This window comes from Beta vulgaris, chromosome 2, assembly GCF_026745355.1.
Source record: "Beta vulgaris subsp. vulgaris cultivar EL10 chromosome 2, EL10.2, whole genome shotgun sequence".
NCBI lineage: Eukaryota > Viridiplantae > Streptophyta > Magnoliopsida > Caryophyllales > Amaranthaceae > Beta > Beta vulgaris.
Genome location: NC_079203.1, coordinates 53,385,680 through 53,405,078, shown reverse-complemented (window position 1 = coordinate 53,405,078; position 19,399 = coordinate 53,385,680). Strand labels below are relative to the sequence as shown.

The 19,399-nt window shown below is 32.3% G+C and overlaps 3 protein-coding genes across 3 annotated transcripts; 1 reads left to right on the top strand and 2 right to left on the bottom strand.

Annotated features, from left to right (window-relative positions):
* The first annotated feature begins 257 nt into the window (after positions 1-257).
* On the top strand, positions 258-4,463 carry LOC104905453 (protein trichome birefringence-like 19). The gene is made up of 2 exons (XM_010694008.4): positions 258-825; positions 3,591-4,463. The coding sequence occupies exons 1-2, from the start codon at positions 346-348 to the stop codon at positions 4,344-4,346; spliced, it is 1,236 nt and encodes a 411-aa protein (XP_010692310.1). The 5' UTR covers positions 258-345; the 3' UTR covers positions 4,347-4,463.
* Positions 4,403-8,048, bottom strand: LOC104905446 (uncharacterized). Its single transcript, XM_010693997.3, has 6 exons — positions 7,657-8,048; positions 6,256-6,378; positions 5,730-5,906; positions 5,520-5,601; positions 5,106-5,170; positions 4,403-4,965 (listed from the first exon to the last, which is right to left on the bottom strand). The coding sequence occupies exons 1-6, from the start codon at positions 7,945-7,947 to the stop codon at positions 4,654-4,656; spliced, it is 1,050 nt and encodes a 349-aa protein (XP_010692299.1). The 5' UTR covers positions 7,948-8,048; the 3' UTR covers positions 4,403-4,653.
* A 10,151-nt stretch (positions 8,049-18,199) lies between these two features.
* Positions 18,200-18,550, bottom strand: LOC104883707 (uncharacterized). The gene has a single exon (XM_010668265.2). The coding sequence runs from the start codon at positions 18,548-18,550 to the stop codon at positions 18,200-18,202; it is 351 nt and encodes a 116-aa protein (XP_010666567.2).
* Positions 18,551-19,399: the final 849 nt, after the last annotated feature.

Genomic DNA, 19,399 nt, shown 5'->3' with positions numbered 1-19,399 from the left:
ATTGCAATTAAATCCTAAAATAAACCAACACAACCATTCATCACAAATCACTTGAAATTTCAATCTAAATTAAAGCCTTTTTGAATTGAACTTGTGGAGATTAAAACACATCCTCACCATTTATTGCAAGTGGTTTCCTTTCACTATCATGATTCATGAACAAAGAATAAATATACTGCCACGTGTCAGATGATTAAGGGTGCACAAAAGATCATCACAGATAAGAGCTACATCACACAAAAAAAAAAAAAACTATGCATATATAAATCCCAAAAATTCCAAACTTTATTTTAGACCTTCATAAAATTTCTAAATTATATTTCCCTCTAATTCTGAAATTTATCCATGGATTTACAGTCAACCAAATCTCAACATCGTACCCTAAACAAAAAAGTTGTTCTACAAATAACACTTCCAATAATTCTTTTTACTCTAATAACCTTACAATTAGTGAAAAACATTTCTACAAAAAGACCTCAAAACCTTATTATTTCATACATAAAAAATGATAATCAAGATGAAGTTTCATCTACAAGTAATAGTCCAAAATCATGTGATGTTTTCTCAGGAGAATGGATCCCAAATATGGAGGCTCCATATTACACAAATGATAGTTGTAATGTGATCCAAGAACACCAAAATTGCATGAAATATGGTCGACCCGATACTGAATTCATGAAGTGGAAATGGAAGCCAAATGAATGTGAGTTACCCATTTTTAATCCTTACAAGTTTTTGGAGATTGTTAGGGGTAAATCTTTGGCTTTTGTTGGTGATTCTGTGGCTAGGAACCATATGCAATCCTTGGTTTGTCTCTTGTCCCGGGTAAGCTCTATGAACTTCTATTTGATTTTATTTATCAGTTCGGAACGATTTTTAGATGTCAGCTAGTTTAATTGGTAAAGTTTTAAAACACGATTTCTGTCATCGTGGTTTAAAGTTCTAAATAGGGAAAATTATAGATATCAGCTAGCTTATTTGGTAAAGTTTGAGTTAGGATGGGATCAATTTGGAGATTTTTGATATTAATATTGCGAATCGGAATTCATTAAAGTTTGTTATGAGAAGACAAGATTCTTGCAATGTTTTTATCTTTTTAATCCATATGAATCACGAAGTCAGTACTTGAAATGTTTTTACTGTATATAGGTTTTCCGTTATTATGAAATTGTGACATCAGAATGATACTTTTTCTGTCTATAATGCTTGTTTCTCTTTTACACGATCTCTAAGACGTTACTTTGACCTTTAATATCTTCAATTCTGTATTAATAAAAAATATAATTATGAAACTACACATTGAGACGAATCTAATAAGATCTCATGTGAATATGTTTTTTTATATATACAAATGAGAGTATTCGGTCAAAAAATTTCAAATTTGACCACCAAAAATGAAATAGACATTGTATTATGTAACGAGTGGTAAGAAAATACATTGCCGACAACTTTATGTAGTAGGACAAAAGATGATTAGAGTAATCAACTTAAAAGAACATGATTAGGGTAATTAATGTTTTAGAAACAATACATTGCTGCCGAAATCCAGCCAAAGAGTCAAAATTCATGCCTTTTACTATCACATTTTATACACTCTTAAGTTTTATTTTTCTAACAAACTTTTTTTTATTTTATTACAAAAGCCAAAAAGTCAATGAAATTCACGCACACAAAAATTGAGGGAGGAAGTAAGGATAAACCATTTGAAATTCGACGTTCTGGTCGAAATCTGGCAACAAAACAAAAACTCTTTTGTAAGGTACTTTTTATTTTACATTAAAGTAACTATCTTTCTAAATGATGTTTTAAAAATAAAATTTTTTTTAACAATGTCGGTGAATGTGATAATGGATCAAGTTCACTCAAAATCCAAATTCGTATTACTTATCGTTGTAGAAGGAGTTCACTCATGGTACACCCGGGTGTACGATGAGCATGGTACACCCAGGGGTATTTTTGTAATAAATTAGAATTTCAGGTGCTCATTTGACACCAAATTTGCTCATATGGGCATTTTACTCATTTACTCATTTGCTCATTTTATTCATTTTGTAATAAAAGTGTTTGCTCATTTTCTTTAATAGTAGAAATGTATGCTCATTTGCTTATTTATTCATTTGGAAAAAATAGTCTTGGGTGTACCATGAGCATGGTACACTCAGGTGTACTATAAATATTCTCGTTGTAGAAGAGTATACTCCCTCTATCCGAAAATATAAGTTTTTGTTTTATTTTTCAAGATTAAATTTTTAAATATTTTACTAAATATTTTCATGGATATATACAAAAAAAAAATCATTTAAGATATTTTAAATTCGTTTCAATGTGCTGTTTCATAATATTAATTTTTTATAATTTTTATTAATAAGTAACTAAAGCTTTTGATAATAAAATATACATACATTGGAGACTATGAAAAAGGAAACGAGAAATATATTTTGAGATCGAGGGTACAAATATGAGATAACTACAGGTGTTCAGGTGGGCATGGGTCGGGGGAGCCGGCCCGGCTCGTGAGCCTACCACGGTCAAGAAATTTTATTTCCGGTACATCTCGGCACGAGCCTGTCTAGATGGCATGTGGGCCTAATGCCCAATTTCTTTGTTTTTTAGTCTAAAATTACCAAAAAAAACAACATAAAACACAGGTTAGGCCTGTGAGAGGCCCGAGCCGTGGACAAAAATTGAAAGTTTTTCGGCCCGCCGGTACCCAAAGCCCGCGAGCCAAGCTCGTGAATAGGTCCGGCTCATGCCCAGTCTAATTGTTCTATTAAAAAAATGGCATAATTGGAACTGAAGAGTGAAGAAAATAAAGTAACCTGACAAATCTAACGATAGAGAGGGAGAAGAGGTTAGGTTTGTCACAATCAGATAATAATGTGTAGCTCATGGTCCTTTTCCCTAAATTGGTGACAATGGTGCATGCATTGTTGTGCAGTTGCACCGTTTCTTTGCTGTCAGACTGACGTAACAGCAAGACTCAGGTCCCACAAAGAAAAAACCAGCTCGACTCTCATTTGACATATGGTGATGACTGATGAGGCTGTTAAGCTGACTAAGGAAGATAAGCTCTTAAGCTAGCAACTCATAAAAATGGTCATGTTTGTGTTTGTTCTTATGCTGATTTTAGTTTTGGGTTATGTTCATATGCATTCTCGTATCGACGATGAATGTAATTGGAAGCACATAGTTCTACGTGCTTCTGGAAACACCTAAGAATTTGCATAATATTATGGTGTGTAGTTTTAACATAGATTCAGAATTATGATACTAAAACTAAAATTTCGAAATATGACCTCAAATCGTATGTGGCCACTATTTAGAGGTGCAAGGCGTATATTATTTATTTATTCAAATTCTTTTGTTACAGTATCACTCTATTTCAAGTTTTACTTTCCCTCATGCCTATGTAATTTTTTATAGTGTCTTGTTAATGTATGTGTATCCTTGAAGGTAGTGTATGAGAGTGAATTTGATTTGATCTTAAGCTTAATAACAGTAATCCCATGTTTATTATATTAAATTGGATCATTAATTCTTCTAGTTCTCTCCTGGTTATTTAACAAAATTTATTTTCTCCAATCCCACAGGTGGAACATCCTATAGATGTCTCCAATAACAAAGATGATAATTTCAAACGTTGGTTCTATCAATCATACAACTTCACACTAGTTATACTTTGGAGTCCATTTCTAGTAAAAACACTGGAAAATGACCCAAATGGAAGAACAGGAAAGACCTTCTGGGGACTCCATCTGGATGAGGCTGATGAGGTATGGAAGGACGAAATCGACAAGTTTAACTACATCATCATATCTGCAGGACAATGGTTCTTCCGACCTCTTATATACTATGAAAAACGTAATTTTATGGGTTGTCGGTATTGCGAGATCGACAACCTCACGGAATATTCCCTCTCATTCGGGTATCAGAACGCGTTTCGGACAGCATTCCAGACCATTTTAGAGAAGGAAAATTTCAAGGGAGTAGTGTACTTGAGGACTTTTGTTCCAGGCCACTTTGAAGGGGGTGAGTGGGATAACGGTGGTGATTGTTTGAAGAAAAGCCCCTATAAAAGCAATGAGGTACATTTGGAAGGAGAAACTTTGGAACTGTACACAGCCCAAATGCAGGAGTTCAGGGAGGCCCAAGGATTGGCCCAACAACGTGGGTTGAGTTTTCGACTCCTTGATATGACCCGGCTTATGCTGATGAGGCCCGACGGGCACCCAAGTAAGTATGGGCGTCCGGCCAATCTAACCTGGCCAAGTGATTGTGTCCACTGGTGTTTGCCAGGGCCAATTGATAGTTGGAGTGATTTCTTACTTGAGATGTTTAAGGCTTGAGATTAGCTAGAAAATGAGGAAAATTGTGTTTCTACTACTTCACAAGATTTTGGCAATTGCTATAATATTTTTTAGGGACAAATTTATTAAATTGGAAGGTCAAATAATTACAGTGTATTCTAAATATCAAAAGTACCAGAATTCAGACATCAATATCATTACATAGGTGGGAATACAAATTACCCAATTTATCCATACACGTATGATCTATATATATGATGTATTCATCAGTCAATTTCATACTTCTATGTGCACAAGTTGATCCTCATCTAGCCATATTCCAACAAAAATCCTAAGAACAACACTATCAAATGAATAAAATCCTAATGAAGACTATTATGTGCAACAGAAAAACATAAAGCACAAAAGATGACCTTAGAAGTCGGAGCCTTTGCCGATGTTCAAATCGGCTACCAGAGTGATACGGAAGGTTGTTACGACCATCGAAATCGCTGTCGGTATCAAATCCCATGTTTGAGCCACTTCTTACAAATCGGTTCCTAGCAGCGGTACCGCTAGCTTCCTTGCTGGTATTCTCAACTCTCCTCCACAACGCATTCAATCTCTCAAGTTCCTTCTCCTTGATATGTATTTCATTTGCAAGAGCTTCGGCTTGATCCTACAGAAACTTAGCTAGGTCAGATATTAACAGGAACTTTTCAATTATTTGACACATTAGAAAAAAAAATCATCAATAGTTTTCTATTCTTGACTATAGAGCAGGACACTGATGCCTCGGCTTTTTAGGGCTCGACTAACCTGTTTAGATGCCAGTTGCTCCATCAGGCTATAAAGCTGCTTGTCCAGTGCCTTTTCTCTCTGACCTGTAGAGGATTAGTTTCCCCAACAATGAGAAATACTCAAGATCAAGTCAGCAGAAATAATATTAAATAAATTTTTTTATAAGAAGTAGATACAAAGATCATAGGCATCAGCTTAACAAATTAGGAGAATATGATACAAAAATAGCAATATGTGAACTCTTGTAGCCATGTTACTCGTGTCCAAGAGTTCGACTCGGTTATTATGTGAAAATTTACATATTTTTGGTCAAAATTGACGTGTCAAAGGATTTGATACTTGAGGTTAAATGAAGAGTCTGAGTAGCACATATAGCTACTTATAGTGCATGCTTTGAAATAGAATAACACAAGTATGTGACGTAGGACAGACCTGGAGAAGGTTGCTTAAGCGCCTTTTCTTGAACCTCTGCCCATTTCTTCTCTAATATTTGACTTTTCTCTTCTACTAATTCCTGTAGAAATTTCAAAAGGGAAATTTACATTAAATCTACTTCTTGCCTTCTATCCTTTCTAGAGCTTTGTTCACTATCATCTAAATTATAAAACATTTGTTGTCTGACATAAAAGCACAAGCATGTACCAGTTCTTTCTTCTTGTTCTCCAATTTCTCAAGTAAGGCAGATCGGGAGGCCTCTTCTGCAGCTTCTGTGTCCACTTCATTATGTTCAATGGAAGAATTCTCAGGCTGACTGCTACCGGAAGCAGCTTGAACTTTTTGCAGCTTAGCTTTCAGATTTTCCTCAATCAAGTTCATTTCCTGTTATAGCAGCATAAGTTATTTTCAGTTACTTGTTGACAAGTTTATTGCTTAGTGGAACACCTTTGTGTGTGTGAAGGGTAAACCGTAAACATCCAGTTTCACGAAAATACCAGAACTCTAGGTCAAAAACCAACTCAATCATCATTTGAATCCTGGAAGAATATATCTTATCTTTCGAACAAGTAGAAAGACAACCTTCCTCGACATTAGATACAAACTGATAATATTGGTTTCTATCGGGAATCTGATTTCTCAAAGTTGATGTTCTTAATAGAAGACTGGTCGTTAAAACTTTAGGCAAAAACACAATTTATAAGAAAAAATTGACTTCAAGAATGAAGCCTACCTTCAACTTTTGCTGCAATTGCTCTGCCTCCTGCAACTTCTCTTGGATCTTAGCTTCGCAATTTGTGATTTCATTTTCATAAGCTGCATTTTGTTCCAGCAATATAGCCTCCCTTTCTTGTGCCTGGTCAGCAAAGTCATTCACAAAATGAGGCCATAAAGAAACCTTCCACCATTATCCATAACTTTGCACAAATTACTGGTCTTAAGTCAAATTTGTCCATTTTGATGCCATCCCTGATTTTGCAAACAGGAAATCACCATCAAATACCTGGCCAACAAAGCTATCCCAACTTCCTTTAACAAGTGATCAATTCATTCCAGGAGTTCAATAGGAACAACATGTAAAATTTAACTCTAGGATTGAAATATCGCCAAAAACTTTCGGATAAGACACACAAAGCAATACAGGACTTCAATACATCCAGAATCAAACATACCATACCCGTAATGTCAACTAATTGGAACCTAAAAGCTCAAATTCCTATGACAATGAGTAATTCAGTGGACAATTAGCACAAATCAAGAACCAAAGTTCTCATCTTGTTCCAGTTTCACTAATATTGATTTTGAAAACAGAATATACGTAACGATTCATAAAACTCCAAACAAGTTTAAATAACAATCAAGAAGTAGGAAGGATGTCTTGGCCTAGTGGTTAAGATTGAGGTGCTGTGAACGATAGTTCACAGCTTCGAAACCCCCCTCCCCTTCTTTATATTGCCTTCGTGGCTCATATGGATCAAAAAAAAAAAACAATCAAGAAGTCGGCCAAGTTCATGATTTTCACGGGAAAAGAACGCATCCTAAGCTATCAAGCCACGAAATATGAGTTGATCAGCCGAATGACCCCAATGTTAAACATCAACAGTCATAACACACCAAAGAAAATTCCCCTTGATAAAACTCCGGATACCCACATCAGAAAAGGTATAGCAAGCAGTTTGTTCACATAATCTAGGATTCGGTATGATATACAAAGCTCACAATTTCACTGATATGTCATCAACTCATCAACATGTAATTCAATTATATAAACAGAAAAGGTACAAATAGAAAACCAAGCTACTGCACTATTGCCAATATACCACAAAATTTCATACACCAAGATAATCAAAGTTCCAAAAAATTTCAAGAAAATCATACATTTAAGAATTCTGCAACAAAATCAACAAACCCAAAAACTCGCAATAGCAATTCAAAAGGGGTATAACTATATAAGTAAAACTACAAAACCTAGAAACAAAATTAGTTCAAATTTTCTTTTTCCATCATAAAAATGCAATTACCAACCAAAACTCAAATACCCACAAACTAAATCAAACATTAAACCCAGAAAAAAAAACACCCATCAAATTAATTGAAGCATTAATATAAACAATCATAAAAAAAAAAAAATGACCTGCTCACGAGTGGAAGAATGGGAGTTTAATTGAAGAGCAAGTGCAGCATTGGAAGCAAGTGAGTGAGCATGAAGATGAGGAAGACGTTGAGAGATGTCAGAGGGAGGAATTCTGAGCCGTAGATCTTGGATCGAACGATTGAGAGAAGCTGCTTTATGATTCAATTCAGTCAGATATTGTTGTTGTTGTGGGGTTAGAATGAGAGGGATCGAACTCGGGTCGTCGGAATTATCGCTTCCACTTTCATTTGCGCCTACTACATCGGCTGCCCATGCTAACAGCCCCGCCATCGATGATCGAACTCACTGTGTTTTTGTTTCTCTCTCCTCAAGCCTTGTTGTTTGTGTAATACGCTGACACTGTGACAGTGTCCGTTGAGTTTGTTGTTAGAACTTGGGTAATTACCCAACCAACCCATAAGATAATTGTGTTGATATCTCTAGAGTTCCAAAATAACTCTAGATAGAGTTTCTTTTCCTTTCTCACTAATCATGAGCCCTTGATTTTATAATATATGGTCAGGATTCAACTCTATTCTGTAGAGTTTTCATAAAACTCTAGAGGATCCGGACCCAAGATAATTTGGGTACATAACTAAGAGTATATGTAATATTCCGTATTTTTAGTAAGTTATTAGTATATTTTTTTAAAGATTTTATATATTAAAAAGGTTTTTTTTAGTAATTATTAAGGTTTTAAATAGACTTTTATATTAAATTATGGGTTTTCAAATAAATTCTAGCTCAAATTAATATATTAGGCCTAAGTTCACAAATCTAATCCAAGTAATTGGTTAATAAAATTAAAAATATTTTAAAAAGAAAGATTAAAAAAGGATTTACAAAAGATTTACAAAAAAATTAAAATAAAAAAATTCCGTGAGGTGTAACACGCCAGGGGAGTTATACCCAAATTGATTACTTTGTTTTTATTATTTTATCTTTTGGTTAATTAAATATCTAGATTATTTTTTTTTGGGAAAGAAAAATTTCATTAATTGAAGGTCAAACGACATCTACAATAGGTATTAAAGTAGAACAAGATACAATTAAACAAGACTAAATCAAATTCGTCTTTGAAGAAACTACAATGAACCAGATCGAACAATACAGCAAAACTATCTTGTATTTGTTGAATTAAGCAGCTATTGATGAGGAAGTCTATCATTCTGATATAGTTTGGGAAGAACATTCTTGATCGAATCAGATTGACCGCATCCGAGATTCCAATACCTTCATGTTGAGTCTCGAACTTCAACCAATGAGAATAATTTCTCATACCTAAAAACGAAAGAACCATACTCACAACTCCCATAGGGGAGAAGGAGATTTCCAAAACAGAAACTAAAAACCCCATAACAGGGTTTGAGAAAATCTCATAAAGAGAGACTAATTTATTGAACAACACAAGAAAATGAATTAAAAACTGGAAATAAAAGGGGAAAAGGGGCTTACCATGGATGAAAACATCCATGGAGCCCCTAATTGATGAAGAATGGGTAGGGGAGGCTAGGGTTTGAGAGAGAAAAAAAAAGAGGGGAGGCTAGGGTTTTTTTAAAACCGAAGTATTATCTAGTAACTTTTTAAACATCTAGACTATTTATCTTGTGGAATATTCCTCTATTCTAGTTATATGATCATAAAAGATAGTTTATCTTAGTTAAAATTAATTATCTTTTCTCAAAAACTCTTTTCTCAAGTTTAAACTCTCTCTCCCTCTTAGCCTACCTTTTTTCTTCTCCATAGTAGTTATTATTATTCAAGGTGCGTGTATATGTATATTTTTAATTAGTATTTGGCATGTGTAGTATCATGTTTCTAGGTTTATTATCTTAAATTTACATGCTTTATTTAGATCTTGCGATGAACAATACTCCCTCCGTCCCAAAATATAGTTCCCATTTTATTTTGCACAGTCTCCAAGACGTACCTTTGACCTACGATATCTTCTATTTCTTATTAGTATAAAATATAAAACGTTGATATTACGAATTTATACATTGAGACGAATCTAACAAACCCTCATGAATATGTTTTTTTTGTATACATTAGTAAGAATATTTGGTCAAAGTTTTTAAAATTTGACTCCCAAAATAGAAATGAGAACTATATTTTGGGACGGATGAAGTATAATATTGGTATGAGTGATTAGTGACGATCAAGACTATGTAAAGATGATGTGGACCTTTGTGTTAGGATCCTTTGTTGTTTTAGTATTATGTCCAATTTTATTAATAACATCAGTGTAATGTTGAGCTTTCTTAGTGGCTTAGTTGCGTCAGCTCATTACTCATGGCATACTTTGCAATATCCATGTTTCTTAAAGCATATATATATATATATACCATATGCGTGCATAATTAGTTGCTGCTATGTTATTTGTTAGTACCATCAAATTATTATTTTGATAAAAATTTCCAAGATGATTCATGAATAAGTTATTAATCTTATACCTTTATATGGTTAAGTTGTAATTCTTTTAAAGGAAGATTATTTTCAAAAGAATTTTATTAGTTATATGATCTTTTATGATCACAATTTATAAAGAGGTCACGGCTTGTTATTTACTAACAAGAACGGTAGCTATTATATTATTTACCCATGTACTTTTTGTATAAGTCATGTGGACAAGGTAGTTCCCCTCGTAATAGACTCATTAAGGAATACTAAATTTGGGGGTGTGTGCACACTTTAGGAAAGGTACCTAGGCAAGGGAAATGAGTTTTATTAAAGTTATATACTTTATATTATACAAGTTGTTACAAGTATCCAAGGAAGGTTTATATGAATATTTTGAATGCTTAATAGAGTAATTAAATTTCCGCATATACATGTACTCAGTATTGTTACTGACACGCCTTTTGTTTTGTTTGTTTTATGGCTTTGTCCCTGTGATGATCCTTTTGTTGAGTAGATTTCACAGGTTGATTGATGCATACTTCGTATGGGGAGCTAGTGAGGAGTAATACATATAGCTTAGTTTAGTAGTTATTTTTATTTTTCCCTTTGTTATAGTAGAAACAATAATTTTTATTTATCAATAAAGAGAAGTTATTATTATTATTTCCGCTGCATTATTAAGTTAGTAGTTAGTAGTTTTAGCCTTTAACGTTATCACGTGGCGGTAATATTCTCAAGTTTCTCAAGTGTTTTATGTTAAAATATATTCTTCAAAAAGAGAGAAATTTGGAGTGTTATAGAGTAGTATCAAGAGCCTTTAGGTTTATTAATGAGAGTTTGGGTAGATTTAGGAAGGGCATATAAGTTAGAGTTTCGCATTTTAGTGCATAAAGTTTTGCATTTTATTTGCATATTTTTTGTTCTATCCTGCTTAAAAAGTTATATTTCCAAATATAAATATTTTCCAATTTATATATTTTGAATAAAGGAATAAGTGTGTGGATTATTTTTCTGAGGAAAGTTTTGGCCAAGGAAAGACTTGGTACTTAAGTTGGCCGCTTGTGCCGCACCTCTCTTTCCTGGGAACTCCCTCGATTAATTTTTCCATCCACGAAAAACCTAGTATTCGAAATAAAAACTTATTATATATATATATACACTTAAATTTTTCGAAAACACAAATAGTTTGAATTTTTTTTCTTTGTTTCCTTATTTACAATCAGATTGTTGTTCTTATGAATAGTTGTATGACATTTTGTCTAGCAAAGTATGAAAATATTATTAATTTTCATAAGGAGGAGATTTAGTTGTCTTTATGAAAATATACGTATGGTACTTACTCTTTGTATTTTTTTTACCACAGATTTATTATGGCAAGTCATAGTCCATTTTTCGTACGTATTCTAGTAAAAAGAGATGCACAAACTGTGACTGATTATGTACGTGCTATTCTGAAGTATACAAACTTTTTAATAGAGCAAGGATACCAACAGTTTCGTCATCATGGACCAACGATTGCTCTGCTTCTAGAACACTTACCCTATATTGAACCCTACCATTGGCTATACAATAAGTATTATAATATGATGACTTTATTAGATGGGATGCCCAACATGAGGGATCAATGTATAGCCAATGGTAGGGTTCAATGTAGGGTAAGTGTTCTAGAAGCAGAGCAATCGTTGGTCCATGATGACGAAACTGTTGGTATCCTTGCTCTATTAAAAAGTTTGCATACTTCAAAATAGCACGCACATAATCAGTCACAATTTGTGCATCTCTTTTTACTATAATACGTACGAAAAATGGACTATGATTTGCCATAATAAATCTGTGGTAAAAAAAATACAAATAGTAAGTACCATACGTATATTGTCATAAAGATAACTAAATCTCCTCTTATGAAAATTAATAATATTTTCATACTTTGCTAGACAGAATGTCATACAACTATTCATAAGAACAATAATCTGATTGTAAATAAGGAAACAAAGAAAAAAAAAAATCAAACTATTTGTGTTTTCGAAAAATTTAAGTATATATATAAGTTTTTATTTCGAATACTAGGTTTTTCGTGGATGGAAAAATTAATCGAGGGAGTTCCCAGGAAAGAGAGGTGCGGCACAAGTGGCCAACTTAAGTACCGAGTCTTTCCTTAGCCAGAACTTTCCTCAGGAAAATAATCCACACACTTATTCCTTTCTTCAAAATATATAAATTGGAAAATATTTATATTTGAAAATATAACTTTTTAAGCAGGATAGAAAAAAAAAATGCAAATAAAATGCAAAAAATTTATGCACTAAAATGCGAAACTCTAACTTATATGCCCTTCCTAAATCTACCCAAACTCTCATTAATAAACCTAAAGGCTCTTGATACCACTTTGTAACACCCCCAAATTTCTCTCTTTTTGAAGAATATATTTTAATATAAAACACTTGAGAAACTTGAGAGTATTACCGCCACGTGATAACCTTAAAAGCTAAAACTACTAACTACTAACTTAATAATGCAGCGGAAATAATAATAATAACTTCTCTTTATTTATAAATAAAAATTATTGTTTCTACTATAACAAAGGGAAATATAAAAATAATAACTACTAAACTAAGCTATATGTATTACTCACTAGCTCCCCAATACGAAGTATGCATCAATCAACCTGTGAAATCTACTCAGCAAGAGGATCATCACAGGGACAAAGCCATAAAACAAACAAAACAAAAGGCGTGTCAGTAACAATACTGAGTACATGTATATGCGGAAATTTAAATACTCTATTAAACATTCAAAATATTCATATAAACCTTCCTTGGATACTTGTAACAACTTGTATAATATAAAGTATATAACTTTAATAAAACTCATTTCCCTTGCCTAGGTACCTTTCCTAAAGTGTGCACACACCCCCAAATTTAGTATTCCTTAATGAGTCTATTACGAGGGGAACTACCTTGTCCACATGACTTATACAAAAAGTACATGGGTAAATAATATAATAGCTACCGTTCTTGTTAGTAAATAACAAGTCGTGACCTTTTATAAATTGTGATCATAAAAGATCATATAACTAATAAATATCTTTTGAAAATAATCTTCCTTTAAAATAATATTACAACTTAACCATATAAAGGTATAAGATTAATAACTTATTCATGAATCATCTTGGAAATTTTTATCAAAAATAATAATTTTATGGTACTAACAAATAACATAGCAGCAACTAATTATGCACGCATATGGCATATATATATGTTTTAAGAAACTTGGAATTTGCAAAGTATGCCATGAGTAATGAGCTGACGCAACTAAGCCACTAAGAAAGCTCAACATCACACTGATGTTATTAATAAAATTGGACATAACACTAAAACAACAAAGGATCGCAAGATCTAAATAAAGCATGTAAATTAAGATAATAAACCTATAAACATGATACTACGCATGCCAAATACATATTAAAAATCTACATATACACGCACCTTGAATAATAATAACTACTAGGGAGAAGAGAAAAGGTAGGCTAAGAGGGACAGAGAGTTTAAACTTGAGAAAAGAGATTTATTCCTCAAATTTGGTGTGAAGAATATGATGGGTAGAGACCCCTATTTATACTAGTTGGAAAAGTAGAATCGGAAAAGGATTAGGAAACTAAAAGATAGATTTTTGAGAAAAGATAATTAATTTTAGCTAAGATAAACTATCTTTTATGATCATATAGCTAGAATAGAGGAATATTCCACAAGATAAATAGTCTAGATGTTTAATTAACCAAAAAATAAAATAATAAAAACAAAGTAATCACTTTGGGTATAACTCCCCTGTCGTGTTACACCTCACGGATTTTTTTTATTTTTATTTTTTTTCTTTTTCTTTTTTTTTTTTATTCTTTTGTAAATCCTTTCTGAATTTTTTTTTTAAATATTTTAAATTTTATTAACCAATTACTTGGATTAGATTTGTGAACTTAGGCCCAATATATAATTTGACTAGAATTTATTTGAAAACCCATAATTTCATATAAAAGCCTATTTAAAACCTTAATAATTAATAAAAAAACCTTTTTAGTATATAAAACCTTTTTTTTCCCTACTCCCTCAAAAAAAAAAATAACTTACTAAAAATACGGAGTATTACATATTCAATTTAGTTTATTTAGGTAAGATATTAGTATATAAGACGTGGATTAAGAAATATATGACGAAGCATTATGCGGACTTGACTAACACGTCAATAAACGGGTCAAGTTATGGTTGATGCTATTCAACCCGATTACCGATGGATTCGGCACGAAATTGACACGACACGATCCAGTTACTGGTTCTAGTTTTTTGCCCCACGACATAATTATTTATCATTTTGGGTCATTGATTTTAATTTCCATGAAAAATGAGAAAATAAGTTGCAAACACTATATTATTATGAGACGAACTTTGGATGGAGTGATTGATACTAGCAATTTATGCACGCAATGCGTGCTTTAATTTTTTTTTATATTTTTTTTTTTTTGCAGTAAAACCTTTGAATTTTTTCTTTCCAAGTCAATTTTCTATAGCATTTGAATAACTTCAGTTCTTCTTGATTGTGCTATTTTATGAGTAAATAATTTAAAACCAATGAAGCACGTATAATGCATAAAGCAATCATAAATTATACATCACTAACTTTTTGTTGTTTTTAACATAAAGTTGGAGTTGAAACAATGTGATGGTTCGATAATGTTACTTTGGATAAAAAGTATTATTTTATTGATAAACATTATAAGTTTCTAAATACATTAAAAGTTTCATAGTATAGGTTTCAAAAAAAAAAGGTTTCATAGTATAGGTTTTGATCCCGTGATCTCAAGTTCATAAACTAAAGTCCTAACCACTAGACCAAGTAGTATTTAGTGTTATTATTTTAATGTACAATATTAATAAATGAAAATAATCTTATCCGGGAAATAGCCCGGACCTAAGCTAATAACTAATTGATGATGTAAAAGGTAAATTGGAAAACATGAAAACATAAGTACGAAAACTCTATGAGATATTGAGATAGATAGAGTATCAATTATAAAGGTTGAGTGTTAAACCATGAAAAATAATAAAATCAAGTGATTTTCTAGGAGATCCTAAATCCCTAAAGGAAAACAACTACTCAACCAAGATATAAGATTTTTTTTTTTTTTTTTTTGATTAGAAGATATAAGAATTTTGTATGATAATAAAAATAAGGATAATTTAATAATAGATACAATAAAAGAAATTAGCAATAATAATTTATGTAATTTGAACCGTTCATTTCTAATATTAGATCTAGGCCATTTAGTAAGTTGACTATTAAAATTAAACAAAAAATAGATGTAACAACTTTGATTTTCAATTGGAAGCTACAATACCATAAACACTTGACATCTATATAAGAATTCAGACGGATAATGTGAAATAATAAAGATTAAATATGCTACACCCTAATATACAAGTAGCTTGTTACAAAGGTAGAACAACTTTTGACCCATTAGATCCTGTTCTTTTAGATTTATTTTCAGTTCAATTTCGTTTAATTCAATTAATTCATTGAAGTTCAATTCAATTTCTCTTTATACTTCAGTTTCTCTCAGATTGGTTCAATTCGATTAATTTCAATTCAGTTCAATCCAAAATAACGAGACCTTCGTATCAACCGAATAAACAATCAAAGTGAAATGCTAACCAAGTAAGGAATCCTAGTAAAATCTTAGATTGGTTCAATTCAATTAATTTCAATTCAGTTCAATTCAAAATAACGGAACCTTCGTATCAACCGAATAAACAATCAAAGTGAAATGCTAACCAAGTAAGGAATCCTAATAAAAACAGATATACATAGCCACCATCAGCAAAGCTTCTCGTTAGAGTGATCACAATTCATTCTTGAAAATATCAATGAAACTATAGTTAAATGTGTTGTTAAAGTCAACTAAATCAAAATAACAAGTTGAGATATATACTTCTCCATTTAGAAATAGTTGCATCATTTATATAGTGTTTACTATTCACATTTCACACTGTTTTTTAATTAGAAAAGATAATTGTCCCGAAAACCAACTTCTGCTAGACTAAATAGGCTATTAGCCTGGATGACACACCAAACGACAACATGCCTCAAGGCCCACTGCCTCCACAAGAATAATTCCCAACATAATGTTGAGATAAGGATCCGAACCCAGTGCATTGCCTTGGATAATGTTGAGATAAGGATCCGAACCCAATGCATTGCCTTGGAATTCGAGGTCGTACTCCACTGAGCTACCACCTCTCCTTCACATTTCACACTTTGTTTGACTGTCTTTGATGATTTGTATTTTAGGAAAAAAATAGTCTTATTCTATCGTGTTATATTCATCTTAATTTATCTTTTATTAATATTAATTATTTATAATTTTTACATATTGATAATTAAAGATAATAGTGTCTTAATCCATGCATCGACAACCTTGAAAACATAAAATGATGTAATTATTTTTTAACGGAAAAAGTAAATATTTTTTCTTTTGTAAGTTAAGAAGCAACTAAATAAAGTGTCGCAGATAGATTTTGATTTCAAATCTTAGATATAACTAAACAATATTCACATACAGTTATATTTTCTCCGTTTCTTTTTAAATGTAACACTTTCACTTTTCACGCATGTCAATGCAAGACTTTGATGATATATATGTTTAATTTTATATTTGTAAAAAATATAAAAAATACATATTAAGAAGCATTTAAAAAGATCCTACATGACTATATTTTCATTAACATATAAATCATAAACGATAGTCAAATTGAAATTTGTGAATACTGTAATATGTCAAAGTGATATAATGAAAAAGAAATTGAAGAAGTTCAAACCATTAGATATAAAATAATGTTGTCATGTTTTTTTTGCCCCCACAAAGAACCCGTTGATAAAAAGAAGGACCTTATTAGACCAATACGTTGCTCAGGTTAACCAATCCAACTACACACGTCAACACTTGAGAGCAGGGATATTGTCATGCTTAGGGAAAAAGTCTTTAGCAGTCGGCCAGTCCAGACAGAGTATGGTGTACAAAAAGACAAACCATAATAACGCGTACGTATACCTTTAAAATAAGGCTTAAAAATAGGACATAAAAATAACGCAAAGTCATCCTCCTTTGCAATCCTCAATGGCCGCCACAGGCCCACAGCCCACTTGGACTCAAATTAATGAGGGAAACTTAATTAAAAAAGAACACATAAGTGATAAAAGGAGAGATCAAAGATACTCCTTTGAGCTTGGTACCAGGAAGCATCAAAAGTGGTGACATTACTATTCTTGATTACCTAATGAAGCAAGCAATATGATCTAACTTTTTGGAAGAAAGAAGTATAATTTATGGGGTTTAATTTGGATAAAACTTTGTCTATCAAGTGGATAATCTACCCACTAAAAATAGGCATTAATGAGTAAAGGATTTTAAGAGTTAATTATTTTTGAATGTCTATCTCTAGTGGGTTGTCTACCTGACTACCTAATTGATAGATGTATCATTCTTTGTTTGACTTAGAAGTTTTGCATCCTGTATCGAAAAAGTTAAGATAATGCATAGAGACCAAACTATTACAATAAGCAAATACTTGTATATTCAAATTTTAAATGATAGGTTTAGATATAAAATCAAACCGAATGACTCATTACATAAATCCGACTATAAAATATATATTTGAGATTATAATATGTAATTACACAGTTTAGGTTTAATATGCATATAAAGCTGGTATAATTAAACGAAACCTAGTTGAAACTACTCATTTAATACTACTTTATCAATCTCTTACTACATTAAGTATTCGTTATATCTTTTAGTCAATTGTTCATTGTTGATTAAGAGGTGTTTGAGACTTTCATTAGGAGGAAGCATAATATATATAAAAAAGACTTCATAACAAACTCTTATTTATAGGTTTTTTTTTTATAAAGGTAAGGGAAAAACATTAGGTTCCCCTCCCCCTCTCGAGGGGGGTGCCTAATGTGTCGAATACAAAAATAGAAGAAAGCATATAATTATTATATAGTGAAACATCGAAACTTGAAGTGACAAGGTGTCTAACATTAGCGATCCAATCAGCAGTTGGGTTAGCTTATATATCGAAAGACATGACGAACTTTAAAGGAGGCAAAGTGACTGAGTGAGTAGGATTTTACAATCATCAACAATGCTTGCAATTTTCCAAGGAACCGCCAACGTATCATATAAGGAGTTGATCACCTTTAAGTTGTCACCTTCAACAAGAATATGACGAATACCAATCTGGAGGGAAACCTTTGGAACATGATGAAGAGCAATAGCCTCAGCTATGAGGATTGAAGAGTAGCCTAAGTTGAAGGCTTTGGCTTTGGCTTGTTGAAGATGACCTTCATGGTTGCTGATGATAATTCCTACATCATCTGAGTCTCCCTTCACTGTTCCATCAAAGTTTAGTTTGAAAAATAGAGGAGGCTTCCCGACGACAGTCATCGACGAGGAGGAAGGGAAGGGGGTGGTGCTCCCTGTAAGAGAGATACATTATTCCAGTAGCATGACAAGAATCGACCTTCAACCGAGCCCGCCACTCGTCGTTATTGAAAATTCATTATTAAGTGCTAATATATAACTCTAAGGCATACATTGACACTCATCGACCAGGAAGAAGGATAAGGGAGAACACAATTTGGGCACCATTTTTTATTATTAAAAATAATAGCATTCCTCTTTTTCCAAATACTCTAGAATAGGAAATGCAAAGCAGTAAATGAAATTTACTTTAGCTTCTTGAAGAAATTACGGCAGTCGCGAAATATTATTTTTAGGTTAAGTGCCAATATATAACTCTAAGGCATACATTTACTTAATTACATATGTCATACTGCCTCATTTCCTAACAAAGTATAGAGTTCAATTCTTATCCCAAGCATTTGCTTGAGATTTAAAGGAGGAGGAGGATTGAGGTTGTATCGCTTGTAACGAGATTTTGGATTGGGGCCTTATGCGAGGGCAGCCCAGAAAATTTATTCTTACTTATAAAGAAAATATCATACGACCTTATCTTCGAAAATATATATATATGCACAAGAAGAACTACTCATATACATGATATATCGTCGTAAAACTCGATTTTCTAGGCTCCATAGATAACAGGTGATAGAGAAATCGTCAATACTACTAAACTATCACCATATGTTCACTACATGAAAGACTTCTTTCATATCCTTAAACCATACTACAAGAATATCTAATCCCTTAGCATTGCTTCCAAAGTATTTTCACCTTCCTTCATCATCCTTTGCTTCACACTTTCAAATTCTCTCAAAAGATAAATGCTCTTTA

Excerpts from the sequence above, each read along its gene's own strand:
- LOC104905453 (XM_010694008.4), top strand. The coding sequence starts at position 346 with ATGGATTTACAGTCAACCAAATCTCAACATCGTACCCTAAACAAAAAA. Across the intron at positions 826-3,590 it reads TGGTTTGTCTCTTGTCCCGG|GTGGAACATCCTATAGATGT; the intron begins GTAAGCTCTATG and ends CCAATCCCACAG.
- LOC104905446 (XM_010693997.3), bottom strand. The coding sequence starts at position 7,947 with ATGGCGGGGCTGTTAGCATGGGCAGCCGATGTAGTAGGCGCAAATGAA. Across the intron at positions 5,907-6,255 it reads AATTGCAGCAAAAGTTGAAG|GAAATGAACTTGATTGAGGA; the intron begins GTAGGCTTCATT and ends CTGCTATAACAG. Across the intron at positions 5,602-5,729 it reads AGAACAAGAAGAAAGAACTG|GAATTAGTAGAAGAGAAAAG; the intron begins GTACATGCTTGT and ends AAATTTCTACAG.
- LOC104883707 (XM_010668265.2), bottom strand. The coding sequence starts at position 18,550 with ATGACTGTCGTCGGGAAGCCTCCTCTATTTTTCAAACTAAACTTTGAT.